We start from the raw sequence: 23,337 nt of genomic DNA on the forward strand, positions 1-23,337 counted from the left end.
TACCAGAGTCTAAAATTCCACTACCTCACCTCCGCTCCGCTCCGCCCCCGCCCTCCGCAGCCGCTCGCTTCCGAACTCAATTTTTACTGCTACCCGCTCTACAACGGCTCCGCTCCGGTGCGGAGACCTGAGGTGGGCAAACAAGCATGCGCGGGATTTTCGAGATCTTGCGATACAGTCCGAGCAATAAACGCGGAAGTTAGATCCAAACACCCGTTGTGTGGGAGAAGCATCGACATGAACTGTTTAATCCGCCCATCATTTGTGTTGAGAGATCAGCAGTGTTTGGATCAACAAAGTGTGACTACTTTGATAATAGAAACTGTATTTATGGCTCACTTTTGTGCATTTAAACTTCAGCCGCCACTGATAGTTGTTAAAAGTTGTTAAACCTGTGCATATGAAACAAAAAACGCCTTTTGTTTATCGATGTATTGTGAAAAACGGAAGTTGTGCTTGCTCCTTTTCCTGTTGAGCCATTGTTATTTCTGTCCATTTACTGCGGAGGTGCTCCGGCGTCCGGCAAAAATAGGATCGATTCTATTTTTGCCGGACGCCGGAACAGAGGGCGGCGCACGGCGCCGCACTGCCGGAGCACGGCCGCAGTAGTGGAATTGCTCTGATTGACTACAAAGGGACAGATTTTGCTCCGGCGTTCGTGTCGGAGCGGAGGTAGTGGAATTTGGGGGTAACTCCACTCCCACTTCATGTTTGAAAAATGCAACACATGCTGTTGCCTGGCAGACCGAGAGGGTGGAGCCGCTAACAAATACACACACACTCAGGCTCATGACAGCATTGTGACATCATAATGTACCAGTTTACATCATAGCATACTTCTTAGCCAATAGCGGTGGCAGATTTAAATTTTCGATTAATCGAAAAAAAGATTCGATAGAGTACTCGATTACAAAAATATTCGATAGCTGCAGCCCTACACCCAAGTCCCCACAATGCTGCTCAAAAATTGAGGCCAACCCGGAAGCACCAAAAATTGCAGTTCCACCCTCATCCACTAGGGGCTGGTGTCAGAAGCGAGCAAATCCTCATTGACTCCCATGTTAAAAATACCAATTTCACAGCAGAAATAAACATGTTTACAGCCTGGTACCAGAACATGTTTTAGGTTTAAATGATCTAGTTTACACTCATGACAACTCTGAGGGGGGTGAATTTTTGTCTCACTCTTCTGTTTAAGTGTATTAAAAGCCTAAAATTCTGTATAATTAATGAGCATCAGACCCACGTGACCACAGAGCTAGCTCCGTGGAAAGGCCTCAGTAGAGCCTCGGTCTGGCCTGGAAACTGCTCCGGGATTTTGAGTCTCTGTGTGTGTGTATTCTGTTTTGGATATTGTTTGTGCAATTGTTGGACAAAATGACTTGCTGTGGCATTAATTGCACTAATAGAGCGTCCAAGGAGTCTCCACTTCATTATTTTCGGTAAGTAAAATTATATTTATGTATTTTAGGTCACTGCCGAGCTGAGCTTAGATTTTAACATGTACTGTTTAACCATGAAATGTAAATGTAATAGGGTAAAACCCAGTGCATTTAACATAATGCTGCACTTTAGAAAATGGGTTGAAATATAACATGTTGGTGGAGCTGGGTTCCCACTATCGGCTTGTGGAGCTCTCGGGAGACCGATGTTTTCCACCCGGTTCTCCCCTCCCCGCAGCTCGGCGCATCTCTGTCTGATCGCAGCTTCTGTGTGCTGCGCGGGCTGCCGGCTTGTGGAGGTCTCGGAGACCTCTGTGTTCCACCCGGTTTTACCCAGCGGTCAGCCCGGCGTATCTCTGACTCAGAAGCTCTGGTGTTGAGCACAGTTAACTCCGGTTGTAGCTAGGTTGCTACCTCCGTTAGCTTAGCTCCCACCTCCGCATTAGCTTCAGGTTAGTTTGTAGCTAGTTCAACCGGGTGTCGTCAGTTGACCCCAGCCTTACAGCCCCACCCTCAGCTCCACCTCTCTTCCCTTTTGTGGAATTGTCTGGGTTTGACGGAACCTGTGACACGGTCAAAATGGCGGTGGTGGCCACCTCCCGTTTGGCCTCAAAAACTTATAATTGGAGCCTATGGAAACCCATTGTCCAATATTTATATGTCGATGTCCTAACAGACATTAGGACGCGGAACGGCTTTACGTCACAAACCCAGCTGCAGTTTTGATAACTTTAAAGTACTATTAATCTTAAAATATTCTAATCAATTGCGTACTTACACATTTTAACTCATTCACTGGCAGCCGTTTCCTGATCAGTAAAGCCTGAGTCACAGAACGTTGCGCTTGGATGATGTCAACATCAAAACCACCAAAACAAAGAGTAGACTCACCTCTTACATCAGGAAGAATCTGCGTGTTTCGAGCGTTATCCGTTCTTTCGCAAATGTCATCAGGCAGCTATCATTGTTAAATTCATAATAATGCAGAGAGAGACCAACTCTTATCTGCCCCCTGGGAGCCCCATAATGTATTTCATCATTTCCGCATGGGGGTGTCAGTGACTGTTTATATGCTGGCAGTAGGCGCTGCGGCTGCATTGGTTGCATTCTCCCTCAACCCAAAGTCCTCACGTCATCAATTTCATCTAAAAGCTAACATTAACTTTCCTTGCATTGACTGTGGAGTTGTAGGTGATGGTCACACAGATGTGGCATGAGATTCAAAGTGTTGCTGCCTTTTGCAGACACTTTTCCCTGCATGTTCTGCAAATCGCATAGCCGTCTTCTATCAACTGTCCCTCGGCATTCTTCAAATATACAAAATTTGCCCGTGCTTCTGACTTTGTCTTTTTCGAGGGCTGATAGATGTCCTGAGCGCTCCCGTCTCCTCCTTGAGTCATTATTTCAGCTTTAGCTTCAAGAAAGTTTTGGTTGTACACTACAAAGTGCACATGTACAGCAACTTCAGCAGATGCAACGGTGGCTGGTAAAGGTCATGTCATGGTAATCCACCGGGGGAATATGCTTTTATAAAACAAGACGGTTATGAATGTCAACATTTTTACTGGGGTTTACCGCGAGACCGGTTACCGTGACATCCCTACAGCAAATGCGTGATCCAAGGCAAAGGGGATAAGAAACTAGCTCTTTTAGTCCAGTTGACTTGCATTCATTTTTTCGTTCTTCCGGGGATCTATGAGCCGACTGGAAAGGGAGGAGACTTAGGCTCCTTATGGATTAAGATTAGGGTTGGGAATGTAAAACCAGTTCTTCTTGAGAACCGGTTCCCATTGGTTCAATTCCTAGGAATTGTTCGCCACTTTTGCAAACGATTCCCCTTATCAATTCTGGTTCGCGAAAATCACGTCACCGCGCACGTTTTTCAGCATTTTCACAGTTTTTTTAAGAGTCACAGAACATTGCGCCCTAGTATGATGTCAACACCAAAACTACCAAAACAAAGAGTAGACTCGCCTCCGAAATGTGAGGATTTAGATCTGTTGTTGCATCACTACCGAAGGGTACAAACTTTGTTGTCCACGTCTGTAGTTTGGGGAGCAGTGTTTCAGTGATGTTTCGGTCCTGGCAAAGAGTAACGTGGCTCCAAGTGTTCAACAAGGAGGCAAAAGCCAACGTTTTCCACAAGGAATAGGGCCTGGTCATCCAAGACAATAAATTCTAAAACTTTGTCTGTTGTTGCGGTGGCTTTCTTACTATCTTTGGCAAATTTCTTGCAGTTTTTAAACACATTAGCCAGTATTTGTTGTTGCTGCAGTTTGCTGCCCTTTTCATTTAAGGAAATAAATTCCTCATGCTCTTTTGAGTGACGGCAATAAGGTTTAGAGGTCGACCGATATGGGTTTTTCTATTGCCACAGTGTTTCCCCTAGGAATTTTTCCAGCTGTGGTGGTGGTGGTGTGGGGGCAGGGGTGGGGGTGGGGGGGCTTGGTAAGAAATAATGACAAGTCTCTAAATAAAGTAAAATTTTCTAGTGCAGAGTGGACACAACCCATAGAAGCACTGATTTGATCTCATTTCAGAGAAAAATAGAACAGGTCAGATGCACCTAATAAATAAAATTACTAACAAACTCAGGAATCTTTCTTTGCTTCACTGTTCTGGTGCTGAAAATATCACTAATGCGGATCAAAGGAGATACACAGATGAATGCACCTCTTATTTATTATTTGGAGACTACATTTACTGCAGCTGGCAGAGGCAGAGATTGTTTCTATTGATACACGAATTTACAGAATCATTTTAAATTGTAATAGGGGAAGACTGCAGGAGGGAGCGGTAAAATACAGGGGGTCCCCAGCAAAAACAAGAAATTTACAAGTCTGATGAAACCCACTGGTGTTCCTTCAGGCAGTCACAGGGCAGCTTCAACGACCCAGTGGCTGTGCTGGTCAATGTTATCGAGCTCAGTCCGGCTCGGCCGTGAACGAGCCGAGGCGACGTCCTGCTCTGCTTAAGAAGAGGTGTTATTTTTCCGCTTCAGAAGAAGCGTCCAACGTGATTTTACGCTTTCTCTGAGACATGTCACGTCGCTAAGTTGTTAGCGCCGCGCGCTAACACGTCAATAGTGCAGCGTAGCCTGCTGGAGGTTTTCAGGGTTCAGATGAAACACCCGACCTCTCAGGCTGCTCACACATCGATCTTAAGTTGTCGCTATTGCGCTCACGCCGTAATGCAGTATTAGATGCGGTTAAAGTCAGACATGAAAAATAAATAAATTTTACATGAATAAGTGATGCTTATCCTGGTGGGGGGAGGAAACCCTGTCAAGATCGTCAACACTCGTTTATCTTAATGCTGCTGAAACATGTAAACCAAAAAGCATTATATCCACTGCTACCTTTCTAATTTTAAACTCAGTAACTTATGCTGTAACTTCACCTTGCCCTGCCTGCTCCTTGCTGCCGCCGGCTGTGATCACAAGCGACAACATCGTAGTTCCCGCTGCTTCTTCGGGAAATGGTGCAAACAAACAAAAACAACTTGGGTTTTGTAGGCGTGGCGGTGGGATTTCAGCCTATGTAAGGGAAACCCTGTGCCAAGGCCAATATGAGGTGGTCGTGGTCAGCCAAAGGCCGATAAGGGCTGCTGATTTTCTGGGCCAATATCTGGATGTTTGACACCTTATCAGATTGCTTAATTATCACTAATAACAGCTGTGGATGCACAAGATTTCTGAAACTAATCTGTTTTTAACACTGAATTTAACCAACTGTTGAATCTTAGTTTTGCGCACTGCTCAGTGGTAAAATCAAACATTAAAACAAGATTAATAAAACAATACCAATAAACTGAACAAGTATTAAATATACAGAACAGACAATAAAAGAAAAATCAGTTGATGTTTCAGAGCATTTATTAAGCAGATGTTTTATAGGGATGTACACATTTACATGTAAGTAATAATAAGTACACCTTTAGACAGATTGTACTGAAAAATGCATAACAGTGATGTAATCATCTTTGGTATGTTCTTGCTGTGTCTGGTTTCTAACTGCATTTTTGGTTCTTTTTAAAACACAGAAAAGGTTTTTTTTTTTTTACCTTGCTGACGTTTCGTTTGCCGACTGCATATGTCAGAAAGGGTTATAGTTATATGTATATTTGCTTTTGCATAGTCTTTAACGTTTGCATATTTATTTCACCATTTGTACAGTCCTTTTACGTCATTCTTTGTATTCATTTTCCAGACCACACAGAACCACAGAAATGTATAGATGTCCATACTTGTACTGTCATTAAATACGTAAAACTGTCTCTCCGTGCCCTGCTCTCTGACCGGAGTCCTTATCTTGAAGATACTGTCAGATCAGCAAATAATTTCCAGAGTTCCCACTCTATCACAGCAAAACTTCCTCAGAGCTGACGCTGATGGTCGTCACCCTCTGCTGTCCGCTCTCCCCTCACCGGTGACACAGTCCCATGCACGGTCCAACGTGTAAACCCCATCGTCCCTGTTCATGGTCCCATATTGACCATGAGAAAATAATACGATCCCATTTACATGGTATTAGTTTGTGTTGAGATAAAATCCAAATAGCCTTGTTTTTGTCAGAGTCTGTTAGTAATATCCAACATCAGCATCAGCCCAACCTTTATAATCATTGTGTATCAGAATCTGGCTTAAATGTAGAGATGTAAGCTTTAGTCCATAGTCTGTATTAAACAACCACTCCAGAGGGATTTCAGTCTTTGTTGTCCATAACACATTGCTCTGTGGACAGAGTGCTGCCAGCGATGAGTTTGAACTGGTGTTAATTTTAAACACAGCCCTCGTCCTACTGAGAGATTAGGTTCCATTCTGGGCTGCTAAGAAGGATTTGTGTCTCTGCTCAGATGGTTTAGCTTCCCCATTCACATCAATGGTCCGCAAGAGCTGGAGGAAAGTGGACGGTAGGGATTGAGTCTGGTCAGAGCACTGTCTGCCTGTGGGCTAGCCTAACCCTTCAGACAGGATACGGTTTGTTGTGTTGGACAGCAGAACCAACGCCAACACAGTTCCTCCTGTCTGCAGAACATGCGTGAGCTGGTTGGTTCCAGTGATCTGGAGATGGAACTAGCAGAAACCAATGAAGTTCTGGTAAGACTGAATGAGATGGCTTCAGCCAGGTACAATTGTAATAAGTGTTTGATGAAAGAAGCTACAGGTTTAATGTAACTAAGCAGCTCTTATGGTGGCCATGCTGCCATTATAAATAGTAAATAAAACCCACATGCTCTCTCAGATTAGTGTTGTCACGCTTTGTCAAAGCAGTAAGACCATGTTTACCATTAAAAGGCCCTATGTTGTCTTATTTTACTTTTCTGAGTTTAGTGCTTGTGGGGCATTTCACCACTTTGTACACCTTAAAGCTGCAATCTGGACTTTTCCCTCTCAGGATTTGTACATCTTTTTTTTTTTTTTTTAGAAATGAATAAAAGTGTTGGTCTTACCCTGTACTGTGATATAACCGTGTAGGGCGTTTACGTTAACAAAGTCATTTGGTATAGTTACAAATTACTTTTTTCTAAAAGTAATTGAGCTAGTAACTCAGTCACAACATTGTAAAAGTAATTAGTTACCTAGCAGCAAAGTAACATTACTTGTATGTTCCATAATGCAAAGATTTTTTACTGATTGATTCTTACTATCTAGATTGAACATGTCAAATATCTGACTTGTTCCGTCAGTGAGAATGTTCTCATGGATGTCTGGAAGGTTCATTTCTATGAGGAACAATACAATTATATATATCAATAATACATATCCAGTCTGCCTAATAAATGTAAAAACTGTACGTTTTTAGGGATTTCGTGATAACTAAATTCCTACTAGCCTACCAGCTCAGTGGCCTAGTGGTAGTGTCTGCCTGGGACTGGGAGATTGGGGTTCAAATCCTGGTCGGGTCAGACCAAAGACTTTAAAATAGGACCCAATGCCTCCCTGGTTGACGCTAGGGTTGTCATGGTAACCGGTGTAGCGGTAAACCCCGGTAAAAAAGTTGACAATAACAATAACCGTCTTGTTTAAAAAAAACTATATTATCTCGGTGGATTACCGTGGCTGCGGTGTAGGCGCGGTGACCCTTACCAGCCACCGTATCATCTGCTGAAGTTGCCGGCGGCACATGCGCACTTTGTTGTTTACAACCAAAACTTTCTTGAAGCTAAAGCTGAAATAATGGCCAAAGGAGGAGACGGCAGCACTCAGGAGGGCATTTTATTATCCCTCAAAGAAGACAAAGTGGGAAGTACGGGCATCTTTTGATATTTGAAGAATGCTGAGGGACAGCTGATAGAAGACGGCTATCCTGTTTGCAGCACGTGCAGAAAAAGTGTCTGTGAAAGGCAGCAACGCTTCAAATCTCATGACACATCTGCGTGACCATCACCCACAACTCTACAGTCAACGCAAGGCAAGCTAACATTAGCGTTTTAGCTAAAATGCGTGATCCGAGGATTTGGGTTGAGGGAGAATGCAACGAGTCGCTATATAAAGCAGCCGCAGCGCCGCTACCTGCATATAAACCGTGTCGCGGACACCGCCATGTTGAAATGACGCTATGCATTACGGGGCTCCCAGGGGCAGATAAGAGTTGGTCTCTCTCCGAGAATAATTATGAATTTAACAACGATTACTGCCTGATGACATTTTCCCACATCTGCAAAGCTCACTGGAAGGACACAAACCGAGGACGATATTTTCCTGATATAGGGTTTATTACTCAAGTAAGGGTAAAAAAGTATCTGATTAGAAGGCTACTTGAGTACTGAGTATCATCTGGTCTAATGTTTTTAAAATGATGACATCAAACAGACAAATAATAAGAAGTTATGGGCAGATATTGGTATTTTAAAGACTAAAGGGGGAAAATGTAAACAATTAAACAACATAATTACAAAATAACACATTTTAGGCAAAACTTAGACACAAACTGAGGACAATATTTCCTGACATACAGGGTTTATTGTGTGAAAATGTAGCACGTTTAAAAAAATACCGCGATAATACCGAAAACCGTGGTAATTTTGGTCACAATAACCGTGATGTTACATTTTCACACCGTGACAACCCTAGTTGACACTCGGGCTTAAAGGGTTGGATTGGGGGGTTAAACCACCAGATAGTTCTGAAACACGACCACTGCTGCAGCTCCCCAGTACATGGGTCAAATGGGGAGATGTAATTTCACGAGTGAGTGATGATGACTAACGGGATTTAACTTTACCAGTGTTGCTGTTAATACGTATGTCCATAAATATAATTTCTGTTGTAACAACACAGCCGTTAATGTCTACATTCACAATTTTGGCTGATAAGAATACAATTAGTACTAGGATCAATTCAATTGTTGCTTTGTAAAATAGGAATCACTGAGAGGTCCGATTGTTGATTACATGTTAAAACAGCCTGCCATAGTCTTTGTATCCTAGCTTGTCATGTTTCCATTCATGTCTTCACCTATCTGAAGTGCTGTTTATTTTCCTTCTCTTTTACAGATGTGTCCCCACTAATATTTACAGATCCCATCACATTACTGTACTAATTGTCCCAGGCATTTTGCGCGATCCTCCCAACATTTACAGCGAGCAAAGATGTGTGTGTGGCACTGTGCTGTGGACACGTGTATCTCCGATTTGCGAACAAACACTCTGTGTTCATCTCTGTGGGTTGAGTTTTGCGTTTGTGACACTGGCTCGGTGTAGGATCGCCACTGTGGCGAGCCAACGGGATATAAAGACGTGTGCATTCTAAACTTGTGTCATGTCCCCCAACATGTGCGTTCACAAGGCGCATTTTGACACCAAAAAGGGCAACTAAATGTAATGGCCACCCAATCCAGTATGGAAAGCCAATGGTGAAACAAATACTTTGCAGAAAATAATTATAAAAACTTAAAGACATAAAAATTAAAAGCTGCTTCAGCTGGGTAGATAAACAAAGCAGAGGGGATGAAAGATCTACGGTAGCGTTCTGTTTTACATCTGGGATGTCAGTCTGCCTCTGAAGGAGCTGTCCATGGTCTCCACAGTGGGTGGGAAGGGTTTTTAAGATGGAGGTCATCTTCCCTAGCGTCCTCCTTTCACACATCTCAACTGAATCCAGTGAGCAGCACAGAACCGAGCTAGCTCTGTGAACTAGCTTGTTCAGTCTCTTCCTGTCTCGGTCCGAGCTGCCTGCACCCCTACAGACCACAGCAGAGGGGATAAAAGAGCCAACAACTGCGTGATAAAAGGATTTTAGCAGCTGGGAATTACCTCAGAAGGACCTCAGCTTCCTCAGGAGGTGGAGGCGGCTTTGGCTGTCCTTAAACAGATCATCTGTGTTGTTGGACCAGTTCAGTTTACTGTTGAGGTGAACACCCAGGTACTTAAAGGTGTCCACCACCTCAGTGTCTGCTCCCTGGATGTTTATTGGTGAGTGAGGGGGAGTGTTTCTCTGGAAGTCAGCTAGTATCGTAACCGTCGACCACTAAAAACTAGGGCCCGACTGATATGCTTTTTTTGGGACCAATACCGATACCGATATAAAACTTTTAACAAAGGCCGATAGCCGATATAAAGGCCGATAAATCTCCCTCACAAAAAAGAAATACAAATGTTCTTAAGATTAAACCCTTCATTCTCTGCCTTTTTGATGCTAACTTATTTCTATATTACACACCAAAGAACGGTCTCAAGAACTCACTTGGGTTTCCAAGTAATGCAAATAAGATTTATTTAGCAATCTCAAAAACAACAGAACACACAAACTACTACTGAAGATGAGCAGATGCTGCAGACGACATCACCGGATGGCTCTTTAGTGAAGTAGGCCCACACCTTACTACGACCCTCTTTTTCCATCTGTAATAAAGTAATCAGCATAAAAGTACAGTTATATATCTGTTGGTACCAAGACAAAGTAAAATACATTAAATGTGGCATTTTTATACTTAAAAGTTTAAAAATGATCATGTAAATAAATGATATCAGACATTGTGGCTCAGAACCGATGGCTCTGTTTTTGTTTGGTTCCCCAGCTGTTCAGGTTTTCTCATTTAGTATTCATGTCTTTTTATTCCTTCCACTGAGTTTTCTACTCCGTTTGTTGTCAGGTTTTTTTCTAGTTATTCTTCTTTCCCTTTTAGGATTCTTTCTTCTTTAAAAATATTTTCATTAATAGTTCCTCCCATGTTCCCCTGCTGTCCTCTGCTCCCACTCACAGCTCCTCCTCATAACTAGTCCTCTGTCATCTCTCACTCCTCAGGGCATACGGTTCCGTTTCAGTCATACTCTGCTGGTTTCAGCGTCCTAGCTACCTGTTTTTATTTCTGATTTTTGGCATTGAAATACTTTTGAGTTTTACACTTTTGTGTTTTGATCCTTTCCAAAGCCGACAGTATTAGGAAAATAAAAAATAAGATACGTTAAATGACTAGTATGTGGCAATGTATAAGCCTTATGTAAAATATAAGGCTGAAAAATACAATAGATTTATTCTATTGTAGAGAGGGATGTTTATTTTCTCGTATTACCGCCCCTACTCCTCTCCCAGCTAGGGAAAGGAGGGGGGACTCCTTGCACAGCGTTTCATTGCTTTGTTGCCAACCCCCCCTCGCCCGTCTTCAGCTGCGACAACGGTTGTGTGCCGCCGAAGCGCCGCGAAACGGGGACCGCCTTCATCCGTCGCCCCTGTTATCCTATTCTATAGGCCACATGGGCCGCCGAAGCGCTGCGCGCCGCCGTGCAGCGATCGTTTCGGCGTCTGCACTATTTTTTTCGCGAGCCGCGGGTGAACCGCGTGAGTTTGAAAAGGCTGCTGAAGAGCGGAGGAAATTGTCTGAGAATATTCCAGAATGTCTACCAGAAAAAGGCCAGCAGAAAAAGGGGAAGCAGCGTGAGCTCTGCATGGAGCGTAATGCTGCGGCAGTTTTATTTTATGTTTTCAGGTTAACTTTTCAATACGAGGCCACAAGGCACAAAATAAACTTGGGAAGCATGTTGAGGGAAACATACTTTTGTCATTGCTTATTTTACCGTTCAACTTACCACTGACACAACAAATATGCTTAAAACTGAAGACTGACTGAATTGCTTCTGCTGCTCCCTGCATGTGTGCTGTGACGGGGGCTCCACCCCCCGAGGAGTGGAGCCACACAACATGAGTTCATAAAGCTGGCGCCATCTGCTGGATAGTTAGCGCAATATCGGCCATATCGGCCGTCTTTTTGCCAGATAGCCGGTAATGTTAATGACCCCCATATCGGTCGGGACCTAATCACAATATGCAAATTTTTTTAGAAGGACCTGTATATATATATATCGGGGAAGAAGGAATTTTGAAACCATCTCTTCTGACCTCCAGTCAAAAGCCTCTCTGAAAGGCTGCGGCTGAAATCAGACAAAACGGCTCTTCTAAGACCCAAATAAACAGACTTAGGTGCAAACAAGCATTCCAGCTTCCTGTCGTCACCTGGTGAGCTCTCAGACTAGACGGGTCCTATCAGAGCTAATCTACGGGTTCCTGATACCGAGAGGTCCACTCCACCGACAGTGTCCATCACAACCTCTTTACCCCCTGGATCGCACGAGAATCTCCTCATTAAAGGGACTTTACAGACTTTTGAATTTTTATGCTCGTGATCGCCCCCTCAGGCCAAAAGTGTAACGACAGCTTCAATAGTAGGCTCGTGCACGAGGCGCGCATGCTGTACGTGCACACTCCTTAACGAAAATAACAGCTGAGACAGTCCTGTGTGTGTGTGTGTGTGTGTGTGTGTGTGTGTGTGTGTGTGTGTGTGTGTGTGTGGCCCAGAGGACAGGAGAACACGCAGCTAATTAATTAAATAATGTGGTTCTGTAGCTTTCTCTTCAGCACAGCCGACAAAGGTTTATGATGGGTCAGTCCTCCTGCATGCTCAGATCATTCCCTTCCCTTGCTTGAAAAATTGTTCCAAAATGAAAGTTGAACCCACATCTTTTTTATCTGTGAATTCAATGCCGTTCGGCGAGTCTCAAATAAAAATTTGGGCGTCTTACTGTAAAAAAATATACCATTAATGTAAAAAAGAAACTCCAAATAACAAATTATGTTCATACTTGAAGTCGAACCCAGGTCTTCTGCATGGGAGTCAGACATCTTACAAGGTGAGCTACACTCTAGTAGCATTCGTAGTATCTGTAGCATTTATATCCTTGATGACAGCTGAAACAACGTCAAACCAAAGAACGGTTCGGAGTGAAAATGGCTATTTTGTTGCTAATTAGCAGGAAATATCTAGAAGAAAGTTCTACAGAAAGTAGCTAAGGGTCCTCAGAAATGTAGCTAGCTTTGTCACTAGGCGTTAGGAACAGCGACAAAGTGGCACTGCCTCTCTCTCTGCTGCTAAAGCTACGGATAGCAAATGCTACGGGCGATGCCTGAGCGTGAACGTGCATGAAGCAGCCTGCTCGACCCGAGCATCTCTCTTTTTCTGTGATTTTACAGAAAAACAGGCAATCACAGTAAAAATGCCAGGGCTCATTCTACAGGACCAGGGCATTGCAGGAGAATGTATGAAGAAGACATTTATTATTTCTATACATGTTTTGGCTGTCACACTTCCATAATGTCTCTTTAAGGGTGCGTAGATTCAACACAGTTTGCGTCAGATGGTTTTTATAAATAAATCTCTAGCTTAACAAACATACAGCCAAATTCTTTTACAACCCAGACTTCACAAATTCTCTCAGATATTTAAGAAAAGTTCTGCTAAAACATCTAGCTTCCATTACAATATATCACATTAAATCACTTCATATCCATTACATATCATTATTCATATCTTGTCATGTGTAATCATTAGTTTGGGGAAAAGAAATAAATTCATTTTTATAAATTATATACCTGACTCTGTCTGAATTATTACAGTGTGTTTACGGTCCCTGAATAAGTAAAAAAAACTAGAATCTTCTGATTAAACATTCAAAGATCACTCAGATCGATATTTCATATTTGTATGGAATAATCACATCTTATTGATCATTTTAATAAATATCTTTAGTAATAAATAATTGTTTAGTAGCCTGGCAGTTCAGACTAGATAAATATATTATTTAGTCTGGCAACAGTCCATTGACTGTGCTACCGTTGTCTCCCCATGCTACTGGACAAGGAACAATGTGACGTTCTCACTGCAGTGAATGTCAGTTAACGAGGCAGGTTGCTGTTGAAGAAGGCGAAAATACATCCTTTCTCTAAATTAAGGTCTTAAATGCATCTATTTGCTCCCAATTCCAATAAAGCCCAAGTCCAGAAAGTCTGAACCGGATGTAAAAGCCGTTTCAAACAAGCTGTTGCCATCTCATTCCACATCCCACCAACCAGACCAGTAGAGCGCCTTGATTGGCCCAAACAGCTGCTAGAGCATTTTTATTGTCCCACCATTGTGGACCAATCACAGTGCTCCATCGGTTTGAAACCCCTATAGAGAGCTGTGATTGGCCAGCCGGATTGCTGCTGAGGTTCCAATGGAGCGTTCCTAGACCAAACTTTCCAACAATGTCCTTTATCTGTAATGTCTCCATTCTTGTCCTGTGGTTTCCTCCAGGGGGATGCCAGGGGCCAGCTGGTGGCAGAGCGTCTTGGACTGGGCCAAAATCTGGACCTGTCGGATACCATGGTTCAGCAGAAGTTGGATGAGATTAAGGAGCAGATACGCCGTGAGATCCGCAAGGAGCTGAAGATCAAAGAAGGAGCAGAGAACCTGCGAAAGGTAGCACCAGAGATACACCCCCCACCCCCTCCGCCCCATAATGCTTCTCATGCACTGGAGCACTTTATTTCAGGACAGTGTCTAACATCTTTTGGGTGCTGGTGAAATATTCTGCATCAAAATACATGGCACTCCTCCAGATTCCCACCGGAAACATCTCTTTACTGGCTGAGTTATTTTATAATAGCTAAGAAACTTTAATTTATATAAACACAACGCAGCTAAAGCTTTGGTTTAGATCTTTGTTGTTGCCTGGACTCCAGTGGTGTCTGCTCTCCTCAGGTCACCACAGACAAGAAGAGCCTGGCTTATGTTGACAACATGCTAAAGAAGTCTAACAAAAAGGTCGAGGAACTTCACCAGGAGCTACAAGAACTTAATGCCCATATTGTGGTCAAGGACCCAGAAGAACTACTAGGTAACTGCAGACATTGCAGACTCAGTGGTCTCCTTCAAAAAGCAGCTGTAAACTCACGTGTTCAATCTGGCTTTTGCATGACCTTCATCACCACCCTTTCCTTATTCTGCTCTTGTTCCACCTTTCCCGGGATCCACTGGTTTCCCTCTTTCCTGTTCATGTTTTCTCTCCCTTTCCTTGTGTTTTTTAATCACTATCTTTATTTCTTCTCATTTTAACCCGTTGATGCATGAATTATGAAATCTTTAACCATGATTTTTTTTAACAATTTTTTTCATTCATCTTTAGGTGTGAAAGAAAAAAATTTCAACAAATATTTTTTGTAACATTGAATTTACAAATAATTAATTGCATGTCCACCTCAGTGGGCAGCGTGCATTCTGAACATGAGACATGTTGGCTTGACTTACTGAAGTCCAAATAGAGGGGCTCAAATGCAATAAAGTCTTCAACAATTTTGAGTACTTGTCTACTGTAGTGACCATTATGCATCAAAGGGTTAAACATATTTTTATCATTTAGTTGACATTTATTATATATATATATATATATATATATATATATATATATATATATATATATAATAATGCATTGAACTTATATAGCGCTTTTCTAGACACCCAAAGACGCTTTCACACACTGCTAGTGATGGTAAGCTACTTGTAGCCACAGCCGCCCTGGGGAGGTCTGACAGAGGCGAGGCTGCCATTTGGCGCCGTCGGCCCCTCTGACCACCACTAACACAGGCAAGTTGGGTGAAGTGTCTTGCCCAAGGACACAACAGCAGGATACCCCTGGCGGGAGCTCGAATCGAACCCATGACCCTCCGATCATGAGGCAACCCGCTCCACCACCTGAGCTACTGCTGCCCCATAATATATATATATATATATATATATATATATGTATATATATATATTGTTTTTGTTTGTTTTTTTAATTTATTTTATTATTTTTTTGTGAAGCGCCTCGTAAGTTTTATCTTGAGAGGCATTAAATGAAAGATAATTTTCTTTCTTTCTTTTTATTATGTCAATGTCAAGTTTATTTATATAGCACATTTCCAACAATCAGAGACTGCACAAAGTGCTGTACACAGACAAGCAGTAAAAATAAAATGATAAAACACTGAGAACCATCCAGTAGACCCTAAAATTAATTAACGATAAAATCAGTTAAAAGCAGGGGTAAAAAGGTAGGTTTTTAAAAGCAGAGACTTAAAAACAGAAAGGCTGTTAGCAGAACTAATCTGTAGGGGAAGGCTGTTCCAGAGCTTGGGAGCGGCCACAGAAAAAGCTCTGTCGCCTCTGGACTTCAGCCTAGACTGGGGAACAGGTATTAGATGTAGAGCGGATGATCGGGGGTTTCGTTTGGGGACATGAGTGTTTAAAAGTTCCGACAGATAAGGAGGGGCCAAATTGTGTTGTGCCTTAAAACATATCAGTTGCATTTTAAATTAACTCCTGTAAGTGATTGGGAGCCAGTGAAGAGCTTGTAAGACCGGTGTTATGTGCACCTCCTACCTGTCAGCAAGCGAGCTGCCGCATTCTGTTTCACCTTCAAGCGGTGAAGCTCCAGTCCATGATATAGAGAGCTGCTGCAGTCTAATCTTGACATGATTAGCGAGTGTATAACCTTTTCAATGTCTTTGAGTGGTAAATAGGGCTTGACTTTTCTAAGAACACGCGAATGAAAGAACACACTCTGGACAACAGAACTTATCTGTTTATCAAGTTTAAAATGGCCATCAATGAAAAAACCCAGATTTCTTGTCTGAGACATGCAAAAGGATTCTGAAGGGCCAAAAACACTGTTTACCCCGTGCAACAGCCCAGGATCCCCAAAAATGACAATTTCTGTCTTTTTGTCATTTAAAGTGAGAAGGTTCAATTGTAGCCAGTTTTCAAACATCTTTTAGACAGTTCAGTAATTTGTCAAACAATGGCCTTCGAGAATGTAGTGGGACATATATCTGCACATCGTCCGCAAAGAAGTGATACGAGATGCCATGCTTATGAAAGATGGTGCCAAGAGGCAACATATACAGTGAGAACAAGAGCGGGCCCAAAACTGAACCTTGAGGGACACCACAACTAAGTTTCACTGGAGTCAAACAACACTGCCCAATATTTACTGTAAAAGTCCTGTCTGACAGGTAGGACTTAAACCACTGCAACACTGAGCCCCGGATGCCAACATCATGCTCTAGGCGGGACAAAAGGATCTGATGGTCCACCGTATCAAAGGCCGCCGTTAGGTCTAAAAGGATCAATACAGCTGATTGACTGGAATCGATAGTTCAAAAAATATCGTTAAATATTCTTAAAAGAGCAGTCTCCGTACTGTGGTATTGCTTAAAACCTGATTGATACTTGTCTAAAATACCATAATGGTCGAGGTAGTCCTGCAGCTGCCTGTAGACATTTTTCTCCATGACCTTAGAAAGGAAAGGGAGCTTGGAGATAGGCCTGTAGTTGGAGAGCACCAGGGCCGGAGTGGGACACATTTTCAGCCCTGGAGTTTCAGACCCCAGACCGGCCCACTTAACGAATTATTAAAATCATGTTAGAACTTTATATGTATAGTCTACAAAAGCACACTACTCGGTAAAGCCTTGTAATTGTAAAGCAAGAAAGAGTTGAAAGAGTTGAGTTGCTTTACAAGAAAGAGCAACTCTTTCTTGTAAAGCAAGAAAGAGTTGCTTTACAATGTAGGTTTATTTGAACATCAGTGCACATCTCCAACATTGTTCTTTACAACACATTCTCTAACAATATAACAATCTACATTCTGTTCAAACAGCTGTTCTGAGATTTTCAAACCTTTAAAATGAAATGACTCAGCACTCCCTTTCACACTTTTTCCAGTTTCCCTAGACTCACCTGCACACAATTAAAATAATCATCTGTAAAGCTTTAGCACATTTGATATGGAAAACACATCTTTGTAACCAATTAAAATATTTTCTATGGCAAAATATGCAGGCTTATTTCATTTTACTTTCATTCTAATAGCGATCTGTTGTGGGCTTTGTGCATTTACTAATAAAAATACAACAGGTCACTACTATTATTTGGAAATTAAAATTATTATAATGAAACTGATGTTTGCGCATGAGTTGGCTCACCTTCTATCCCAACAGGAGCAATACCCTCACTGCTGGCTCCTGGCTCTTCTTCTGACACTACATTGTGTGAAAATGGTCACAATTCAGCATTCATTTTCCTTTTTTACACGCTTTCTGATCAATGCTGAATCATCTATTATAGAGCCAGGATAGTTTTCATCATATAAATTTTAATAATATTCAGTTCACTGACTCAATAAGTAATCCTACCTGTACATGCCCGCTCTGGAATTGTGGGTTTCTGCCTGGTGCTTATTAGGCCTACTGGATCTTGTGTTTGACTCTGACAAGACAGTTTGGTGGCATCAGTCACATCATACTGTAAATTATATTACACAACGTTATGTCATGATGCCATATAATTCATTATTGATGCTTAATTAACTTGAATGGTGATTTGCAGCCGGTAAAGTTTAACATCTTGACTTGCCTTACCCGTTTTATCTTCATTTGAAGTTAAAGACCGCGAGCTTGTTTGAGAAAAAAAAGGTGCTCATTTTTGCACATTTAGCTGCATCCAGGGCCAGATTAAGACTTCGTTGTACCCTGGGCAACAATATTCAAGGGCCCCATCATCACGACCCAAGGATCACCATAATATGGTCACATACAGGATATATTACTGTAATATGCAGTAAATATACTCAATACTTGAATGCCTGACAACACGTAACCCGCCCAGAGTAACCTTTGACCCACCTTGTGTGGACTGACCAATGAGGAGAGGGTCTTAACTTGAGGCCCTCTCTTCATTGGTCAGTCTGCATGAGACTGACTCTCAACTGACGTTCAGTCGTAGGCAGCGAAGCGTCTCTGTGCAGCGCAAAAGCCCGGGTGGACAGTTTGTTTAATGTAGGGTGACCATATTTCCATTTCCAAACAAGAGGACAGGGGATCTGTGCCTATGACGTCACACTATGGCAACGCCACACAAACCACGCTGGGACCCATTTTTTTGTAAGAACTAAATTAATATCAGATTCTGCCAATAAAAGGGCTCTAAAACAAGTCATATTTAAATATTTAGCATATGTATTGGAAAATCTAATTTTTCTGCTTTAGTGCTGCAACAAGGTTTTAATAATAATAAATTATTATACCGTTTGTTTTACTTCAGCATTGGTAAGCTTCCTGTGCACAGATTATTAAGGATGCTTGTTTCAGCTGTGAGATTAGACGATAGGATCAATGAAAAAATAAGTTGTCACACACTCCATGGAAACTTTCAGAGAATCCACAAATGGTGGCTTTCAGATGGTTTTGTTACTTTTTACAAGTTTAGAAAAGCAGCAGATGAGACAGCATGTCTGATAATTTAGTTTTTCATCTGATAATATTAGAACATGTCAGTAATGTCTGAGGAGCTTTTATAAACACTGTATAACTAATGCTTCTGGAGAGGGTGTGAATTACACAGAGGCTTCTGGGGAGCCCAGTTATGGGGTGGGTGGGGGGGGGGTCATTTTGCCTTGGCCCCCAAAATGTCTTGAAACGGCCCTGGGTGTTTGACTGAGTTTTGAAGGTGATTTGAATTGTATCAGATGTATAGATATTACATGTGTATAACTTATTGTTTTATACAGGTAGAAACACGTAGTGGAGATAAATCTACCTACATTTTACTTTTCCACACTTAGTTTTGTTTTCTTGTTTTTATTTAACTATTTTCCTGTCCTGTCTGTCTCTCATCTTCCTGCATCTCCTCTAAACTCTCCAGAAAAAACTGCTGCCAGGATTCTTACTTTTTCACCTCATCAGTTACTTTTGAGCAGATCAAATGGATCTCCTGACCGCAAAGCGGAGTGCGCCTTTCGATGCTGCGTCAGTGAGGTGAAATCACCGCAGCACCGCGCAGCACAGGTGATGAGCTGCGCAGCAGCAGAGCGCTTCAGGCACAAATAAGACAGAAAATAGAGAATATGTGCGGACATGAATGATCGTGTGCTAATTATAGTTTTTTGGTTGCGCCACTTTGAGAATGGACCGTGCGCTGGAAGCAGCTGCCTGGAGCGCTGCGCAAGAACGCGCTGTGCCGCTCTCTGTGCTCTCTGCTCAGAAGAGTCCACAAATGATGCAATATAGATAGAAAACTTGTTTCCGGCTCCCCTGGATGTGTAAGATATACAGCTCCCCCATAATTCGATCCCTGCTCCTGGATGAAAAGCCGGACATTTTCATCAATAAGACCGCGGACCCCCAGTCCGGACGCCCGGACAGAGAGTGAAAAGTGGACATGTCCGGGGAAAACCGGACATACGGTCACCCTAGTTTAATATAAAGCAGGAGATTACAGACATGCCTACAGTATTTTGCTCGTGCGCTTGCTGCCCTGGGCCCCTTAGAGTTCGTGGGCCCTGGTCAATTGCCCAGTTGCCCATATGGTTAATCCGGCCTTGGCTGCATCTGTTTCCAACGCTTTCCTCTTTTTAATTCTTGCCTTCTCCGCGCCACCCTTGCTCTTTCTACTTTCCATCTTTCCGTCAACTGCGTGGTCACGTGGTGCGCACAGGCGCATACGGGGGAAAAAAACGAGCTGCAGCCTGCAGGTAGATCCAGCCAGAGACAGCCGGGAGGAGCGTATGTGATCAGCCCGGCGGCCTCAGTGCCATGACTGAACACCGGCACCAAAAAATAAAAATAAAATGATAAAAAACAAAAACGAGAGCACCGGCCCATGTGGCCCTAAACATCGCGCGGCCCACCGGGAATTCTCCAGACCCTCCCGATTAGCCACTCCGGGCCTGGAGAGCACCATGGGATCGAGATTAGGTTTCTTTAAGAGCGGCTGAATAACAGCACGTTTAAAGGCGGCAGGGACATGACCAGCAGATAAACAAGTATTTATAATGAGTAAAATAATCGGCCCAATAGTAGAAAAAACATTTTTTAAAAGTGACGGGTGGATACTATCCAGTGGGCTGCAAGAAGGTCTTGACTGGTGAACCACCTTAGAGAGGTCAGAAAGAGACAGCAGCTCAAACTGGTCAAAAGCAGTTGAGCATGGTTGTGAAGAAGCTGTGTCCACCAGAGAGGAAGGGGAAGATAATCTAAGAGAGGTGATCTTATCTGTGAAGAAATTCTTCAACTTTTCACAGAACAGATCAGAAAACTTAAGGCAAGAAGACACACCAGGGGAGATAAGACGACTCAATACACCAAATAAGACCTGAGGCCTATGGGAGTTATTTACAATAAGCATAGAAAAGTACTGTGTCTTTGCCTGTTTTAGTGCACACTGGTATTCAGCACGAGCATCCCTAAGGATATCCAGCGAGACATGAAGGCCGTCCTTTTCCCATTTTCTCTCAGCTCTTCTGCAGGCGCGTCTGAGAGAACGAATAGGGTCATTCATCCATGGTTCTGGAGCACGCGCACAGCACCGAGTTCCAAAGGGGGCAATACAGTCTTAAAACGTCAGTGCATGTAGAATTAAAACGATCCAAGAGCTCATCAGCTGATAAGTCGCCACAGTCCATCTGCGCTAAAAAAACTGCTTCGTTAAAAGCAGCAATAAAACGAGAGGCAGTTTGTGAGCTCAAAAGGCGTCGGCAACGCTGTGACGGAGCCCGGATCAGAGATATCCACGCATACATTGAGTAATACAGGAAAGTGGTCTGAAAACCGGGAGTCACTAATTTCAGTCACTTTAACATCAAGCCCAAGAGATAATACTAAATCCAGTGTGTGGCCCTTTTCATGTGCAGGGCCTGACACAGACTGAATAAGGTTAAAAGAGGTAAGTAGTTGCAAAAACTCCTTAACCAGAGGTTTAGTTGCACAGCAGACGTGAATGTAAAAATCACCAACAATTAAAAGCTTTCCAGCGTTATGTTTATGTGCTTAGCTGACGCTTTTACCCAAAGCGACTTACAATTCTTTTAACCTATAGGGCATGTTGTGATCTGTGGGGGAAACCGGAGTACCCGGAGAAAACCCACGCATGCATGGGGAGAACATGCAACTCCACGCAGAAAGGCCGCAGCCGAGTTTCAAACCTGCAACCTTCGTGCTGCGAGGCAACAGTGCTAACCACTGCGCCACCATGCCGCCCATTAAGCATTAAGAACGAGACCTTCCATAAAATCAGAAAAATCAGCAATAAAGTTCTTATCCATCTTAGGTGGCCGATAGATCACTGCACAGAGTATAACAACATCAGACTGGATTTCATATAGTTGAGACTCAAAGCTCGGATAAGCATTTGAAGGGATGTTTCGGCATCGAAATTTAGATTTGCAAACAGATGCCAAGCCTCCCCCTTTGCCCGACAGACGAGGGGAGCTATGAAACGCACAGTCAGCTGGGAGAAGTTCAGAGAAGACCACTGACTCACCATCCCGAATCCAAGTTTCCGTAAGAAGTAAAAACACTCGTGCTTCAAAGAAATCCTTCAGTACAAAGGATTTATTTGTAAGAGACCTGGTATTGAGGAGTGCCATCCGAAGAGCAGGCCCATTTCCATCTGGGAGTCTCACACGCTCCAAGGTCCAAGGTATTATGGTTTGTGGGCTCTGTCACCTCCTGTCCGGCCTGCCTAACCCTACAAGTTTCATGATTTAACCACGTTTTCCTGTGAAAAGAGTTTTTCTCCTGCCAAGCAGCAGCAGGAAATCCTTGACATTTCCTCAGTCCATGAACTCATTATCACTATTCGCTATTTCTCCCTAGCAGTAACAGATCTTCCTTCTGGACATATTGTATTCTGGTGGTTGAATGCCTGAGATGAATCAGAATTGGTGTTACGAGGTTAGAAGTCTGCATCAGCCCTTACAACCACAGTCAGTGCATCTTCAACTCAAATTCAAAGATACGTTATTAATCCCAGAGGGAAGTTAGAGTTTCAGTACACACAATTCAGAGATCAGACACACATGGGCAAGACACTTGACAAGACACGGTGACTGTTGTTGTTCACAACCCGGAGTCGCGCTACCTTGATAGAGATCAGAGGGTAACATTAACCCTCTCACTGTCTTTATGGGTGACCCTGTGAGGAAAGTTGACCATTGAGCAGGATTGATGGTTTATCCCTTGAGGTCCATGTGGCAGGGGTGAGGTGGTGCGCCCACCTTAATAAAAATCACTTGGTTCATGTTCTGCCCTAAACTTTGTATTTGGCTTCATGGTTTTGAATTTTCGGGGCGTGTTCATTTGCATTTCAGGGTTCCACTGCACCGGGTTTCTCGGTTTCTCGAGCAAAGCTCAGGTGGATTCAGTCCTCTCTAAATCAAGTGAGGATTGAGGAGCAAGGCTCACCCGTGTCAGGCAGCCCCAGTTAATTGATGCCAGATAAATGAGAATAGAAGGAAAGGAAAGAACGCTGTTTTTCTCCCTACGAGGACTACAAAGGTATCAGAACTAAAAATAGAGACCACCAGCTGCTTGATTGAAGCCGTGTAGCTGGTGCTGTTTAGTTAGAATGCTCCGCGTTTACGTGTCAGTCCGTGTCAGTCATGTGATCCGAGTCAAGTCTTTTTCTAAGTCAAAAATATACATTTAGAACTCGTATTACACTCTAAGAAAATGTTCAGTTATGTCTTTAAAGAATATTATTACTGTGTTTGCTGTAGGGTTCAATGTTTTCTGTTTTTTTTTTGTTAAAACATTTTTTGTTCG

General features: G+C 42.9%; 2 protein-coding genes across 3 annotated transcripts in view; one reads left to right on the forward strand and one right to left on the reverse strand.

Annotated features, from left to right (window-relative positions):
* The window catches only part of pkn2a (protein kinase N2a), a 99,856-nt gene that overhangs the window by 16,916 nt on the left and 59,603 nt on the right, over positions 1-23,337 (forward strand). Inside the window, exons 1-3 of one of the 2 annotated variants that reach the window (XM_070541810.1) lie at positions 6,342-6,540; positions 14,012-14,176; positions 14,459-14,594. In XM_070541810.1, the coding sequence (XP_070397911.1) occupies positions 6,478-6,540; positions 14,012-14,176; positions 14,459-14,594 (364 nt within the window). In that variant the 5' untranslated portion in view covers positions 6,342-6,477. Of the gene's footprint in view, positions 1-6,341; positions 6,541-14,011; positions 14,177-14,458; positions 14,595-23,337 lie in introns of those variants that run through there. The other variant, XM_054734021.2, reaches the window with a different exon arrangement.
* gtf2b (general transcription factor IIB) overlaps positions 10,252-23,337 on the reverse strand; it is a 124,915-nt gene continuing 111,829 nt past the window's right edge. Inside the window, exon 7 of the mRNA XM_054734024.2 lies at positions 10,252-10,286. Within this exon, the coding sequence (XP_054589999.1) occupies positions 10,267-10,286 (20 nt within the window). The 3' untranslated portion in view covers positions 10,252-10,266. The remainder of the gene's footprint in view (positions 10,287-23,337) is intronic.

This window comes from Nothobranchius furzeri, chromosome 11 (genome assembly GCF_043380555.1).
Source record: "Nothobranchius furzeri strain GRZ-AD chromosome 11, NfurGRZ-RIMD1, whole genome shotgun sequence".
Taxonomy (NCBI): Eukaryota; Metazoa; Chordata; class Actinopteri; order Cyprinodontiformes; family Nothobranchiidae; genus Nothobranchius; species Nothobranchius furzeri.